Source organism: Pteropus alecto, unplaced genomic scaffold (assembly GCF_000325575.1).
Source record: "Pteropus alecto unplaced genomic scaffold, ASM32557v1 scaffold398, whole genome shotgun sequence".
NCBI lineage: Eukaryota > Metazoa > Chordata > Mammalia > Chiroptera > Pteropodidae > Pteropus > Pteropus alecto.
The window spans coordinates 2,563,810-2,578,520 of record NW_006442497.1 but is presented as its reverse complement, the minus strand read 5'-3'; the positions used below and the strand labels follow the sequence as shown (position 1 = coordinate 2,578,520).

The following is a 14,711-nucleotide window of genomic DNA, read 5'->3' as shown; positions in this document are numbered from 1 at the left end:
TCTGGCCCCCGGCGTCAGAGCCACAGGTGATCATTTCATATTGAGCTCTCCAAATCCCCTGCTGTAGGCTGAGAGGCCCCTGGTTTTGGTGGCCTTGTCACAAACTGGGAAGGGATTCCATTCATTTGAGAACTTAATACCTGCTATGGGCCAGAGACTCCTTGGACTCTAGACCCTGTAGTTAAGGAAGTTTGTATTCAGCACCAAGAAACTGAGGGTCAAGAAACACCTATACTTATACACAATTTGATGGGGGATAAACCCTTTGGTCTCCCAAGATCAGAGTCCAGCGGTCATAACCCTGTTACTCAGATGGGAGAAAGGATTGCTAGCTGCTTACCGACAGTGCCTAATAAGAGCTATGTCCCAGAGTCTCAATATCTATAGTCTTGAGAATGAAACCACCATGTCCCAAGACTAAGAGTTGAGACTGTTCTTCCCAAGACCCAGCTTCTCTGGTCTCATCCCCTTTCCTTTCATGTACCATTGAACAAGGTTGTTGAGATTGGGGAAGAATACACTCATAGACAAAGCTGTCAGCTTACTACTCTGGTGATCCTCAAGGGTCTCACAGTAAGGCTGACTGTTGAGTGCAGGGTAAGGGCTGAGGTTGGTGACAAAAGGTCAGAGACAATCCTTAGCAATGATGTCTAGACCAGTGCTATCCAACAAAACTTTCCTCAATGATGGAAATGTTTATCTGCACTGTTTAATAGGGTAGCACTAGCCATATATGGCTATTGAGCACTCAAAATGTGGTTAGTGTGACTGAGGAACTGAATTTTAAATTTTATTTAATTTTAACTAATTACAATAGACACGTGTGGCTAATGGCTATTGTATTAAACAGCACAGGTCTAGAAGACAATGTCCTTCAGTCCCAAGACTGGTTGGAGGAAACCAACATCTCTCCATTCTCATTCTCCCAAGAGCTCCCTAGATAGGAGCCAGAGACTCTAAGGTAGAGGCCTAGATGGACATTAGAGACCCCTTGGGTCAAATCCCTGACCTTATCTGAGAGGAGGCCAAGGACCCAAGAAAGGAGCAGGTATATGTAAGGTCACACTAGTCAGGTAAGGAGTAGATTTCTTGGACCAGAATCTAAACCTTTTGACACCTAAGCCCAGACTCATCTGCTTGCTGGGGGACCGTGGGAGGTCAGCCTCAGGACTAGATGAGGTCTTTGTGCTCTCAGGAACAACCCAACATTTGTTTCTAGTGCTTCCCATATGTTAGTCCCTTCCCCGACTAGTCCCAATCCCCATACCAGGACAGTAGCAGCGCAAGACACCAGGCTGAACAAGTGAGGCTGGCACTGCGATGTGATCAAAGACACAGGAGTAATGTTCGGCGGCCTCCGTCCAAGGACCTGTGATGAGCACCTTGACCCCACCCTGCAGACGGAAGTCAGAGGACCATGTGACTGGAGCTCTGCTGGATATTCATTCACTCACTCATTCATTAAATCAGACCCTAGGAGAGTATCTACTATGTGGCAGGCCTTGTGCTAGAGTCTGGCAGCACAAGGATTAGACAAAACTTAGCTAGTCTATCCCTCCTCCCCAACATCCCAGCCCTCCACCTATATCTGCCAGAAATGAGGGAACTCACTGCCTCCTCCAAGGCTACCAACTCATTTGCAGATAACTGTCACTGGGAGGAAGTTTTTTTCTTAGGCCCCCACTGTAGTTCCTCCTTGCTCTCTCTGGGGCAGCATAAAGCAGAACTTCTTCACTGCTGAAGACAACCTTTTAACTTCCCAAAGTCTGTAAATCGCAGCCTGGTTGTGTTTTCTCTTCTCTATGTTGAGTTGCCCCAATTCCCTTCCCATGAAACAGTCACTGAGGGAATGAAGTTCCCTAGGCACCTGGGGGACTCACATAACCACTGCTACCACACAGAAGTGGGAAGAGAAGGGAAAAGGGTGAGTTGGAAGGATTATGGAAACAGAAAAGAAGCTACACTCCACAGAAAAATAGAGGTTGGGAGAACTAAACAGCCATGGAAACTAGGCCACACACCGTGGGATAAAAGGAACAGAGGAGTGAAAAGAGAAGCCTGAGACTCACCTCGGGGTAGGACCACTCTGGAGAGAAGTCTGTGATGGTACTGAGAGCAGGAGAGAGCTGTGGGGTTGGAGCAGGGATGCTTGGGGCTTCATCACTGATGAGTTCTCCCATAAGGTCTGGGAACGATGAAAGACTGAAGGGCTCCAGCTCGCTGGCCCCGCTAGCTCCTCCAAACAAGGCCTCTCCTCTTCCTACCCTGCCAGATGGCTCCAAGGAGGCAGGAGAGGGTGGGGGTGAAGGAGGGGGTGAAGGTACAGGTGGGGCAGGCCCCTGGGCCTTGACCTCCTCCCCACTGTCATCATCTTGAATGAAGAAGCAGTTTCCTCTTCTCCTATCTACTCCCAACTGTGGAGGAGGACCCCGAGCAGCTGCCTGGGGCTCCAGGGCAGCAGCAGGCTCTAGGGCAGAACAAGGGGTATGGGCAGCCTCTGCCTCAGGGAAGTCTGGGCTTACCCCTTGCCCCCCTCCATAAGTCTGGCCCCTCTGGGGACTGTTGAGAAAACGATCAGGGTCAAAAGCAGGGCTGGGAGGAGCTGGTGGGGCAGAGGGCTCAGAGCCTACAACCACAGCTAAGCTCATGGAAGGCCGAGGATCAGCCTGGGGAGCTAAGTGCTTGGTGGGTGTCAAGCCCCCAGTATGCTGCTCCAGTCCTGTCAGGAGGAGGATAGCAGTGCCTCCTCTCGACGAACTCCCTCGAGAGGTAGGAGGGCTAGGTCTGATCTCTAAGGGTTCTGCAAAGCCTGATGAAGAGGAGGAAGAAGAAGATGGAGAGGTATGTGCCTTGGGGAGCTCTGGGGGAAGTGGGGCTATCAGTGGAGGGGGTTCAGGGGGGTGGGGGTGGGGGATAGAGGTCAGGGTTAGAGCTCGGGGCTCCACTTTTGGAGAGATGATGCGGTGTTTTGTGCTGCTGCATTTGTGGGTAAGGCTCCCGGAACCTGGAGTGGAAAGAGGCAGGGAGAAGAGAAGGGATATGTGACATATCTTTTTCCAGTCTTCCCTTATTGGAAACCTTCCTAGGTTTCCTAAGTTTTCCTAGGATTTTGCTATATATCAGAGATGTAATGCTGATTGTGGCCACTGGGAGGCAGCAGAAATGCTTCTCCTCCTAACCAAATACCACTGGAGAGGCATTGCCTGAATACTGAAGGCTTGGCTTGGAGGAGTAGCTGACAGAAATAGGTAAAGGCATAGAAAAAGAATAACAACAAAAAAACCCAAGGGGTATCAACTAGGAATAAAGCTAAGATTGGGTGTACGTGGTAATGCCAAGGTAGAAGTAGTGCTATGGGTAGAAGACAGATGAAGAGCCCAGGCTGCCAGGACTCAAGTAAAAGGAGCTGGGGCCAGTGTGCGCCCAGATGAGAAGACTTCTGTTCATCTGGCCCATCTTTTGGGGGCATGCAAAAGATATACAAATTAGCATTCAAATGCCAGCAAGACGGATATACTCCTGTTTTGAGTAAGTGCAGTGTGACTACGCAGGAAAAGTGCTCCAAAGTTGGGGGTCACTAACCAAGGCCCCCACTGCAGAGACAGGCATGGGTTCGGGGTGCAGGCTTGGTCGGGTGGGTGTCCATGATCTGCTGCACCAGCTGCTCTACAGAAAACTCCTCTGTTCCATTCCCACAGCTCCACTTGATGCCATGAACTAGAGGAGAATTGGGGGGGAAGTGCTGTGGAACCACCACAAAACAGTCCCCACAGCACCCTGATGGTTCCTCCAAGCACCTGAGATGCTCCAAGACTTCTGGTGAACAGAGGCCAGCAGCCTCTGCTTGCATCTGTAGCTCACAGCTGTCCCTTCTCCATATTCCAGTACCTTAGAACTTACCAGGAAGCCTAGCACCCCTGCAGGAAAGCACCCTCCTGCCTTGGAGGGAAATGGTCACCCCACAGGCTCCTGGAGCCTTTGGGAGACCCCTGTTTCCACTCTCCCCTTGGAGTATTGTCCTAGCCCTGCTGCCTTACACATGGGCTTCAGCTGTCCCAACAGCTCCTCCCGGGACCACTTCAGCCACTCTCGACGGTCGCTGCTGATGGAACAAAAGATGGGGCTGCAGCCCTTTCCACAATCCTCCAGGGCTGGGACGTTCAGGTAGTGCACAAGGACGATGTCAGGGTTCTGAAGGCACAAGGGTACACACACACGGCACCATGGGATCTTGAGGTCCAGGGGCTCAGCTTCCTAGTCCTCACTTTCTTCCTGGGCACCATTCCAACCTCGCCCCCAAGTTCTGGCATTCTCTATCCGTAATCCCCTTTCTTCTTCCCAGAATCCTTTACCCACTCAGAACCTAGTCATCCTTCCACTGCACCTTTTCAGACCCCATCTCCCTCAAAAAGCCATGAAGACTGTGGCTCCCTGAGCTCTTCAGTCTTACCTGTAGCAGCCAGTAGCAGCGCCGATGGAATGTGGGGACGATGGAAGAGTGAACGTAGCAGCCATAGAGACACTGCCAGGAGACAGGCTGGGGTGGGGGGAGGGCTAGTCTGCTCCCCAACTCTTCCTCTGTTCAGTTCCTTTGCAGGAATCCCAATCTTTCCACCAGTTCCTCTTCAACCTTCGCCCACCCCCACCCATTCCGCACATCTTTAAAATCCCAGCACCCCAAGTCATAGATGAGGGTTAGGAGAAGGGGAAAATAGGACCAGGGCCTTACAATGAGGACCACATTTGAGATACGGGGCTATTTAGAAATCAGAGGGCATGGCAAGGACACATCTGAAATGAGGAGCAATGACTTTGGGAGGAAAAACCTGTGCTTAGAGGTTCAGTACTTGGACCCCTAAGGGAAATTCAAGAGAAGTCAGAGGACTGGACATCAGTGTCCTCCAGGGGAGGGATGACGTAAGGCCTAGAGAGTTGGGTCGTGGAGGGAAATGGGAAGCAGAGAATAGGCTAAGCCATCAGCCAGCCAACGCAAAGTGAATAAGAAAGGAAAAGTGACTGGGAGGGTGGTGAGGTGGATGATGTTACCAAGCCATGGCAGGGCTGGAACCCAGCTAAAGCTGGAAAAGGGCAGGGCAAGGGAGATGAGCTGGATGCCTTGCTTACCTCCATGCCCTGGACCTTCAGCTTCATGTGGTCCTCTCGGGTGGTCTTCCCATCCTTCCGCTTCTTCCAGAGGTAACCATCCTTCCGATATTTCACCTTCTTCCGGTTGTAGAGGATAATGGAGCCATTCTGAGGTCTGAAGATGGAAGGGTTGGCCTCGAGTTCTGTGAACAGAACCCAGGACCCCTGCCACTCCTTACCTTCACAAACTTTCTCACCTTGTCTTTGGGGCACAGGATAGCCACTCATCGTGCTTCTCAAAGGTGATCAAGTAAGATGCAATCTCCTGTAGGAGAGGAGGTACTCAGGTGAGTGTCCTCTTCATACAGTCTCAGTCTAGCCTCTGTCACCCACTCAGTTTCACTCTGCTGAGTTTTGGCAGCTAGTGGAAGATGCTGCCAGGTATATGGACCCAGCAAGGCCCACTGCCCTAAGCCTCCCAGGTTCCATCTCAGACAAAAGTCTAACCTCTCCTTCCCTTCCTCCCAGCTGGGGCAGGTCTTGGGGGCAGGTCCAAATTCTTCATCATCCATTCTTCATATTGCTTATTATTTTACTCTCTCCAAATTCCATTTTTGTGCCATTTCCTGACTCAAAAAACTTCAACAGTTTGACACTGCCAGAAAGTCCAGATTCCTCAGCCTGATTCCAAGTTTCTCCCAGGCCAAGAGTCAAACCATCATTCCCACATTCCTCCTATTTACTATTTACTCATATTGCACCTACCATTCCTGCCAGACTGGTCCATTGATTCTTCCCTGAACATGCCCTGAGTGGTAACCTTCGGAATGTTAGTGCCCTACACATCTGAAGTGCCATATGCACATCTCTCTGAGTCTGGAAACACTAGCCTTCCTATAGACCAAATCCCTTCTCAGATCTCCATGAAGCCCTGCTGACCACCCTGGCCCTTCCTGCATTTGCAATAACACTCACGAATACTCTTTTATTGACAGTTCTCTTCTAATTAAATAATCAAATCAATAATAATCAACCCCCAAGTACATACAAAACACTGTGTGTGAGGAGTACAGAACATGTGTAACATCGGATGGTGCCCTCTAGGAGCCAGTATCAGTGGTGGTTAAAAGTAGGGGATCTGGAGTGAGTTCTGTTAACTACATGAGGTAAGTCATTTTCCTCATCTAGACTCTGGGTACAATAGTGCCTGCTCTATAGCATCATTAGTGGACTGAATGAGAATGCAGGTCAAGTGCTTAGCACAGTCCTTGGTTTGTAAAAAAATACAGATGGCAGCTATTATTTTTACCCCAGTGGATATGCCAAGAAGTAAGCTCCTACAAGATGTAGATCTTTCGACCTCTCCTATGATCCCCAAAGAGCCCAGAACAGTACTCTGCACTTGGGAGTGTGGACAGACAGAGGAAGACCCCTGCCATTTACCCTCCTCCAGCCCACCAGGCCTTGCTAGGCCCTAATCCCCCAGGCTCCCTAGAAAACCTCATTTGTATTCCACCGTAGCCGCTCTGGAGGCAGCAGCGGACACCGAGGAAGACACTCCAGCAGCTTCTTAGGGAGAAAGATCTTCAGGTGGTGGCTGTTTTCTAGAGGGAATTAGAAGAGATTAGTGTGCTAGCCTAAGGGCAAAGGGCTGAGTCCAGAGAACCGGAGGAAATTGAAACTATGACAAGGAGAGGAGGGACCTAAGAATTACAGGGTCACCACAGTGTGAGGAGAAAAAAGGCTGTGCCCAAACGGGAACCTCGATTGTGAACTCACCAGCAACCTCGGTGGTGTCCTTGGTATTCATGGTGAGGGCTCCAGGGGTGAGGTCACCCCCGGCCTGAGGGGCCGGGGGGAGGGGGAGTCTGTGCTGAGAAGGGAGAGAACAGGTCATGGCAAAAGTCCCCACACTTATCCAGGAAGAAGATGATGAGATGGGAGAGGGAGTACAGAACTGGGTCATGACACCTTGGAAAGATGAAGGAGAGAGGAAGGAGCTAGACTCTGATGTGAGAACAGAGCCAGGGAATGGAAGAGAGAGAGAAACCAGACGTGCTGCCAGGAACCAAAGTGAGAGGGGTAGACATGACAGAACAGGGTAATCATGAAGAGTGGGTGGGGGAGGGGAGAAGCCTGGCAGGGCTGGTGCTCAACAGCGTGGGCTCTTGTGGAGACTGGGGCTTCGGTGGGGTCAGGTTCTGAAGGCTGGGACTCAGGGCATCCAGTCCTTGGAGAAGAGTTTGGCAAATGAGAGCCTGGCTGCTGGGGGTTGGGCAGATCTAAGTCCGAGTGGAGAGCTAGGCCTTAGAAGACACACCCTGAGTTCCTCCTCTATGTGATTTTTCCAAGAGGAAAGGCAGATCTTATAACTGATCCTAACCTCTCCCTCTGGTCCAGGTTGGTCAAGGCCTAGTACAATCTGGGCTAGACACCGAGGAACATGCTTTCCACCCTCAAGACAACCCATCCTCCATCCTAAGGCTGACAGCCCTCTCCATTCCCTACCCATCTCTCCTTCCCACCCTTCCCATACGCCTCTGCCTACCCTGGTCTCCAGGCCTATCCTACACCATCTACAACTCTGACTCCAGCCTAAGCCCCCACCTTCCTGGGGGAACAGATGGAAACTGGAGGAGGCTCTCAGCGCGGGCTCCGCCAGGTGTCTGGAGATGAAGAAGGGGAGGAGGCCGGTCCGAGCTCGGCTGCGTATGGTGGTGCCTGGGTTGGGGTAAGGACTCCGCTCCAGGGCGCAGGTGCGCAGTCCGGGCTGGACCGCCTGCCAGGGTGTGGAGCGGACCTGGGGGCGTCCCCCTATGGAGGGGCGGTGGTCCCAGGAGAAGCTCCGAGGTAGGAGGGTCTTGCCTCCCGCCCGCACTGAGGGACGTTCTGGAGAAGCTGCGGAGCAGAGTCCGCGGGCGCGCGGCCGGCGAAGGGCAGCAGGGGTTCGGGGGTCCCCAAGGTAGTCCCCACGCGGCAGGTCCACCGTGGGGTCCTACGCCGAGCGGCGCCCCCTGGCGCGGGGGAGGAGGACGGAAGAGGGCTGTAGGGGCGAACCCGGAGGAGGGGCGGTGGTCTCCGGTGCCGCAAGCCACGTCTGGGCTGGTGGAGCTGCGCCCCCTGGCGCGGGGGCGGAGAGGCGGGCGAGAGGCCCTGGCTCTTACCTCCCGGGGTCCCGCGGGTGACGGCGGCAGCGGCCATTCTACCCCACACCGACCCCCCCCAGCGCCTGCTGACAGCGGCGTCCGACGTCAATGCGCACGGGGCGGAGCTTCCCAATTAAGGGGAAGGGGGTCGGGAAGGGGAACTCGGAAAACACACGTTGGACTCTGGGTGGGACGCTGGCCGAGGGACAGACTGCCGGGAAGTCCCTAAGGGGGCAGCAGTGCGGAGGAGCAGGATTCCGGGATCAGGCGGTGGAAGCTCGGCCGACTGGCGTGACCCCCGGGCCGGGAGAAGGGTGTGGGTCGCCGTCCAGTGGTGGGAGACAAACGGTGGACTGCGGGCAGGACTTTTCTCGCCTGGGACATGACCCCTTGAATTTTGTGGACCCGGTCCGACTTCATTGTAGCTGGGTCTTCCCCATGAGCCTCTTCACTGCTTCCCAGAAAGAAAGACAACTCTGGGGTCAACTTGTTTGCTTTTTAATGACAGAACAGAGAAAAGAACACAGTGCCAGGGAGCGGGACCTGGGCGGCAACGGGACTGTGGTGTTCCTATGAGAGGGGTGGGTTGAGATGGGGGGCCAAGAGGGCTGTTAGTGCCTAGGGGAGGCTAAGGAAAGGGAAATGCCTTGATGCCAGAAATGGGGGCAATTCCAGCGGCGAGAAGGTTTGGATCCCTGAGGCAGCGCTAGCATATTGGGCATAGATGGTTTTTCCTTACTCCTCAGACTGCATTTCCATCCCCCAGGGACTGTAAAGGGGGTTCCTACTGATTGTGACAGTGCTGCAGGGGGGCAGAGAGCTCAGAGGCCTGGAGAGACAAGGTCCTTCCTGGCCCGCGGGACTCCAAGGAGACCAAAGCAGCTGTAAAGGTGAGAGAAATTGAAAAAAGAATGAAAGAAAAATGTCTCTGTCCAGATTTTCTAGTGCCCAAACCTGGGTACCCCCAAGTCTCTGGCTCTCTCACCTACTTTATTTTTGTTCCCCTCAAATTGAGCTATCCAACCTGGCTCTGGCTACTGCTGTCTCTCTATGCAAGACCAAGCATCCACATCACCTTCCACCACCCCACTGAGTTCCTCTCCAAACATACCTGGGCCCTGCGGAGAGAGAGAAAGTGGTCCTCTGCCTGTGGATAGGTTGCCTTCTCTTCTTCTAGACCAGGATATTCAGTATTGCTGGGGAATCCACAGCCCACTGCATCAGACACCAGGGGCTCAGATGCAGCCCCAGAGCTGCCCCACTGGGCCTTCTTTAGCCTGTGGAGACTTTGGGCTTAGGAAAGAGGTTCCTGGAGGCCAGTCTTCCAGTCACCTTTCTGCCCTAACGTACGTCCTGCTGGGACCCAGGGGTGTTGTCATTTGACTTCCAACTCTCCACTCCCAACTTTTTGCTCCTCTCAGACTAAAGTATTTTTAATTCAAGGACTCAGAGGTGATCTCTAGCTCCCCACTGTCCTCCAGTTCTATGGAGTGCTTTCTTCAGTGATCCAGTTTCCACTCCCAGCTCATGTGGCTCGCCCTCCATCCCTCAGTTCCCTCCTTTCCACATTATGGAATTCTGCTTCAATTTCACCAAGTCCATGATTCATTTCCAAACAACCAACAATTCTCTCAAAACTCTCCACCCCTTCCTTAGTTCAAACCATTCTGCCCCCACACTCTGCTTGGCTCCCAGAACCCAGATGTCTCTCCTTACTCATTGATGATTCTCTGTCGCCTCCTTAGATCTTCCAGGTGGTAACTAACAGCTCTTACTCGGGCTGGGATGCACCCAGATCCCTGCTGCAGTCCTGCCAAATGTGGCCTCCTCCTCTTTCTTCTGCAAAGCATTTCAGGGGGTGGGAGCCCCTGAGGTGGGTACACGCCAGGCTGGGAACAACCAGTACCTCTCAGTGATGGGAGAGTCTCATGGGAAGGACTCAGCTATGATGGAGATGGGCTCGATTTATAATATTTAAGGGGTCATGCCCTAGGAGAGAAAAGCCCTCCCCCTAGTGCCAGAGAATGGGGAAAAGGAACTAGAGGGCAGAACTGGCTCTCAGGGGAGCTTGAACTGAAATAGGGAGTCAGGGGTTTTAGTAAGCCCAGATTGCAAAAATAGCTGTGATCTAGAAAATATGATGATTGATTCATGGAAAAGAAGGCCTGGTCAGTGCACTGGTTAGGGGACATTAGAGGGGAGGGGTAATAAGGAGAGCTGGGTATAGGATGGCAGTGGGTGCAATTTTAACTGAGAAGTATTGAAGGGCAGAAAGTTTGTCATACCAGCAAGGGTGGGATGTACTGTTCCTCCATCCAGGTGGGACTGTGAAACACAAAAACCGACTAAGTGTAGAGAGGACACCTCCATCCATATTGTTTCTCTAATGACCTCTCCCAACCACCTATCTATCTGGCATTAGGAGCTACAATGTCCATCAGCCAGTGGGACAGTTATCCTCAGACTAGGGCATAAGGCTTTATGGTTGTTTAAAATTGTACTGCCTTGCCTTCATATCTCCAAATAGTCCCTGTTTTCCCCATTTCTACCTACCTGGGCCTTTGATTAAGGTTCTCCCAGAAGAGGTCTCCATAACGCTGGGGTGTCAGTCTGAGGCTCTTGGAAGGCAAGCTTGGGGATGGAGATCGGCTTACCACCCTGGAACACCTGAGGTGAGGACAAGGTAGGCTTGGGTTTGGCTCTTTCCTTACAGCATCTACAGGGATTCAGAGGCCCTTTCAGTGGGACCATACAGCTGCCCAGGCTCCTTTAGGCCATGTCCTCCCTTATCCATTTTAGCTAAGGTGATAAGGCCTCTGATTTGAAATGAGATTGGAGCTGGAGTGAGGGTGGAGATTTGCAATTGTTTGAGCCTCAGATCTTAATGAATCTCAAGCTTCTATGCCCTACAACCAGGGAACATCATATTTAGCAAGCAGGGCTGTTAAAGAGGAAGGCCCCAGATACTCAGGTGATGTGAGAGACAGGTTCCTTTTGGTCAATGCAAGGATCCAGGACAGTAGAACCTCTGTTTATGCCTGCTTTGTCTCCCCATCTCAGAAAGACTAATATCCTTATAGGTAGTGAGGATGTACAGAGCTGTTTGAGAACAGTGCTCATCACTTCCAAAGCCTGCAGATTGAATGATGACTGCTTCCTAATCTCTAGAAGGATAGCGTCCTAGGGCTTAGACATGGGCCTTTTATCTTCTCCATCTCCATCTCTCCTTAGGTGATCTTACTTAGGCCCATGACTTTAAATACCACCAATGTGATGATGACTCCTAAATCTATATTCCCAGTCTTGGCTCCTCCTCTGGACTCCAGACTTGCAGGTTCCAACTGCCCTCTCAGCATCTCCCTAGCTTGTCCCATCTTGCAGAAAGGCACCCCAAAGCCCAGTTGCTAGAGCCAAAAACCTGGTATACATCATATTCTCTCACTTCTCATATCTAATCTATCAGCAAGTCCTGTCCTACATTTAAAATATATCCAAATTTGACCACTCCTCACCATTTCCACTCCCACCACCATATTCCAGCTCACCTCCCATTGCCTAGACTATTGTAATGGCCTCCTTCTCCTCTCCCTGCTTCCATTCTAATCCCCTACAAACTATTCTGCACAGAGCAGTGTGAATAATTTTTTAAAAATGATCACGTGAAATCATATATGGTTTGAGATTTACTTTAAAATAATCTGAGGAGTAGGAGGCTGGGTGTACAGATAAAAAGACCCGTATAATGATAATTATTGAAGCTGACTGAAAAGGGTATACCAGGTTCATGATTACTACTTTCTCTACTTCTGTAATTGTTTGAAATTTTCCATAATAAAAAAATTGAAGAAAAAAAAACGCAGTGTGCTCATGTTATTCCCCTACTTAAAATCTTCCGGTGATTTCTACTGTCCTTAGAATAAAGTCCAAACTCTTTTAAATAGCCTATAAAGTCCTCTGCCTAACTGTATGACTTTACTCTCCACATTTCCCTTGATCCCTAAGTTTCAGTTACACTGGCCTGCTTCCTGGTTCTAGAAGATAACAAGCCTGTTTCTTTATTGGGACTTTTTAAAACCTACTATTCCTTCTTTTCTCCCTTGGTTTTTATCAGACTGGCCCCTCCTCATTTTTCAGATCTCAATTCAAATTTTTTTTTAAAATTAAGTTGATTTGCCTACTCTTCAAATAGTCTTCCACAATCACCTTATCTAAACTTGTGTCTCTAAGACATTCTATTTTTCATGGTAATTATCACTAGATGATATTATATTTATATGTTTGCACGTTCTATCTCCCCCCTCTAGAATTAAGCTCTATGACCAGGACTCCTATCTTTCTAATTGCTGAATCTGGTGCCTAATATAGTGCCTAGAGCAGTGCAGTGCTCAAAAACTATTTGTTGAATAAATTAATGAATCATCAATCCCCGAGCCCAGCCACTAAGCTTCTTGTTCCTTATTTCCTACTCTTCTTCGGAAAGAACTCAGGCATGCAATCTTCCCTCCATCCTGTCCCCATTCTCCCCACTGGGTGGGGATGACTCACTTGGCAAAGGGGATGAAGTTGTCTCCATCTTCCTGTACCTGCATGACTGGACTGGGCTGGGTGGTTGGACTGATTCTCCTCATTGGTGCTGGGAGGATAATAGAAAATGAATCATTCACTCATGTATGGAATGAACATGTAATAGATGTAGGGATGAGACCAGTAGCAGACCTAGAAATTGGAAAGGGGATATATGGGTCCTGCAAAAGGAAAGAGAGCTTAAAAAGTATTTCTAGTGCTGGACATTTCTATTAGTTGAATATACAGATTGAAGAAGGAGAGCCTAGGAAATATAGATGTGATAAAAGATACAGCAAATAAATTTTCTGAAGCCAAATGTATAGAGTAAGTGAAATTTACAGATGACAGTTAAGTGACTTAATTGGCAATACAAGATGATGAAATGAAAAAGGATGACAGATGGAAACTAGATAGGGCACAGATATTTGGTGTAGTGGTATAGAAGTGGTGGTTGAGAACAGTAAGAGAATTGGGGGTGGTAAAAAAAAATCAGGTATGAGGAGTTAATGAAAGTGTGGACAGAGTAGTCAATTGGTGACAGAAAAGGAGGGGGCATTTGGGAATGTCTATAGATAAAGAAGGTGAGCAGAGATCAATTGTACAGAGCTAGAACTAGAGGAAGCCAAATATGACCTGAAAGCCAGTTTAGATGGGCAGAAAAAGCAGCTAAGAATGCTAGTTAGAAGAGTGCCTGTAGGAAGTATAAATGATAGAAAAGGCCAATTGGAAACTTTATCCAAGGGCAACTAAGGATGGGCTGAGAAAGCAGTTAGTCGAGGTAAAAAATAAAGGAGAGGCGTATTTAGGGCTGAAGTGGCTGATGTGATAGAGTTGGGTTGAAAAGATAAGAGAGGCCTAAATGGGATGTCCTGAGCTGGAGGGGGTAAATAACTCATGGGGCAGTTGGGAGCTGAGAGGCATCCAGATCTCAGGCAGCTGGGTTTAAGTGGGTGACCTAGATCTAAGAGATAAGATGGGGCTTAAGGAAGCTAGCTGGAGTACTCAACAGTTGACCTAGCAGGTAGCCAAGGCCTTGGAGGGCAACCTGTGTCTGACAAGGCAGATGAGGACCTGAGGGGTCAGGCTGAGCTGGGAGGAGTGGGAAGGGGATAGGGGTAGGGGCAGGGTAGTCTTGCCAGGAGGGAAGGGCCAGACCTTAGGGTGTGGCTTCATTTAAGGGGGGGTAGGTGGACTGGGGGCATCGCCAGGCTTTCAGAATCAGCCAAGCCTAGGGATAAAATTGGAGGCCTGAGGAATGGATGTGGCTCCCAGGTGGTGGGCCCATGCCTAAAGGGACAGTCTGGGTTGGGAGGGGGCCAGGCTGGGTGGGGAGGGGTGGCCTGGGCCTGAGAGGGCACCCAGGCCTGAGGAGACGGCCCGGGCCTGAAAAGGCGGCCTGGGCTGAGGCGGCGGCTAAGCTTGCCAGGACTGCCGAACTTAAGGGCCAAGCAGGGACAGAGTGCCCAGCTGTGCCGCCGCGAACCGCACTTGGCCACAGCACCTGAGGCAGCTGAGCGGCGAATTCTCGAACGACCGGCCGGGCGGGGAGGAGGAGAGAAGTGACTGGATCGAGGGAGGAGCCGGCCTGCACCGCGCGCCCGGGGGCGGGGCCATTAGGGAGCCACCTCCTGGGCGGGGCACAACGAGCGGTTGGCGCGCCTCCGACGGCGGCGACGTGCGCGCGTCCGGGGCCTGGGTCCCCTACGGGGCCCGCCCTCACCTTTCCCGGATCCTAAGGCGCCAGTAACCCTCCTGAATCCTGGCATCCTCCTCGCCCTTCTGCGTCCGCAACTTGGTTTTCCCATCCCTGCCCAGTGGGCCCCACAGCCCCGAGGGCATTGCCGTTTTAACAGTAGTCCGGGCCGCTCCCGAGCTCTTCTAGGCACGGCGCGCGCCCGCTCGTCCGCGTGCGCG

General features: G+C 51.2%; 2 protein-coding genes across 10 annotated transcripts in view; both read right to left on the bottom strand.

Moving 5' to 3' along the window:
* The window catches only part of CAMTA2 (calmodulin binding transcription activator 2), a 16,220-nt gene extending 7,872 nt beyond the window's left edge, over positions 1-8,348 (bottom strand). Inside the window, exons 1-10 of one of the 6 annotated variants that reach the window (XM_015597425.2) lie at positions 8,250-8,348; positions 6,865-6,958; positions 6,586-6,689; positions 5,343-5,410; positions 5,125-5,260; positions 4,451-4,537; positions 4,038-4,191; positions 3,583-3,717; positions 2,070-3,004; positions 1,268-1,394 (exon numbers count right to left, since the gene is read on the bottom strand). In XM_015597425.2, coding sequence (XP_015452911.1) covers positions 1,268-1,394; positions 2,070-3,004; positions 3,583-3,717; positions 4,038-4,191; positions 4,451-4,537; positions 5,125-5,260; positions 5,343-5,410; positions 6,586-6,689; positions 6,865-6,895 — 1,777 coding nt within the window. In that variant the 5' untranslated portion in view covers positions 6,896-6,958; positions 8,250-8,348. The other 5 variants (XM_015597426.2, XM_025040164.1, XM_025040161.1 and 2 more) reach the window with 5 other exon arrangements.
* A 365-nt stretch (positions 8,349-8,713) lies between these two features.
* INCA1 (inhibitor of CDK, cyclin A1 interacting protein 1) overlaps positions 8,714-14,711 on the bottom strand; it is a 7,585-nt gene continuing 1,587 nt past the window's right edge. Inside the window, exons 1-7 of one of the 4 annotated variants that reach the window (XM_025040166.1) lie at positions 14,518-14,655; positions 12,777-12,864; positions 10,785-10,898; positions 10,517-10,556; positions 9,948-10,174; positions 9,343-9,508; positions 8,714-9,113 (exon numbers count right to left, since the gene is read on the bottom strand). In XM_025040166.1, the coding sequence (XP_024895934.1) occupies positions 8,967-9,113; positions 9,343-9,508; positions 9,948-10,174; positions 10,517-10,556; positions 10,785-10,898; positions 12,777-12,864; positions 14,518-14,602 (867 nt within the window). In that variant the 5' untranslated portion in view covers positions 14,603-14,655 and the 3' untranslated portion in view covers positions 8,714-8,966. Of the gene's footprint in view, positions 9,114-9,342; positions 9,509-9,947; positions 10,175-10,516; positions 10,557-10,784; positions 10,899-12,776; positions 12,865-14,298; positions 14,401-14,517; positions 14,656-14,711 lie in introns of those variants that run through there. The other 3 variants (XM_015597428.2, XM_025040167.1, XM_025040168.1) reach the window with 3 other exon arrangements.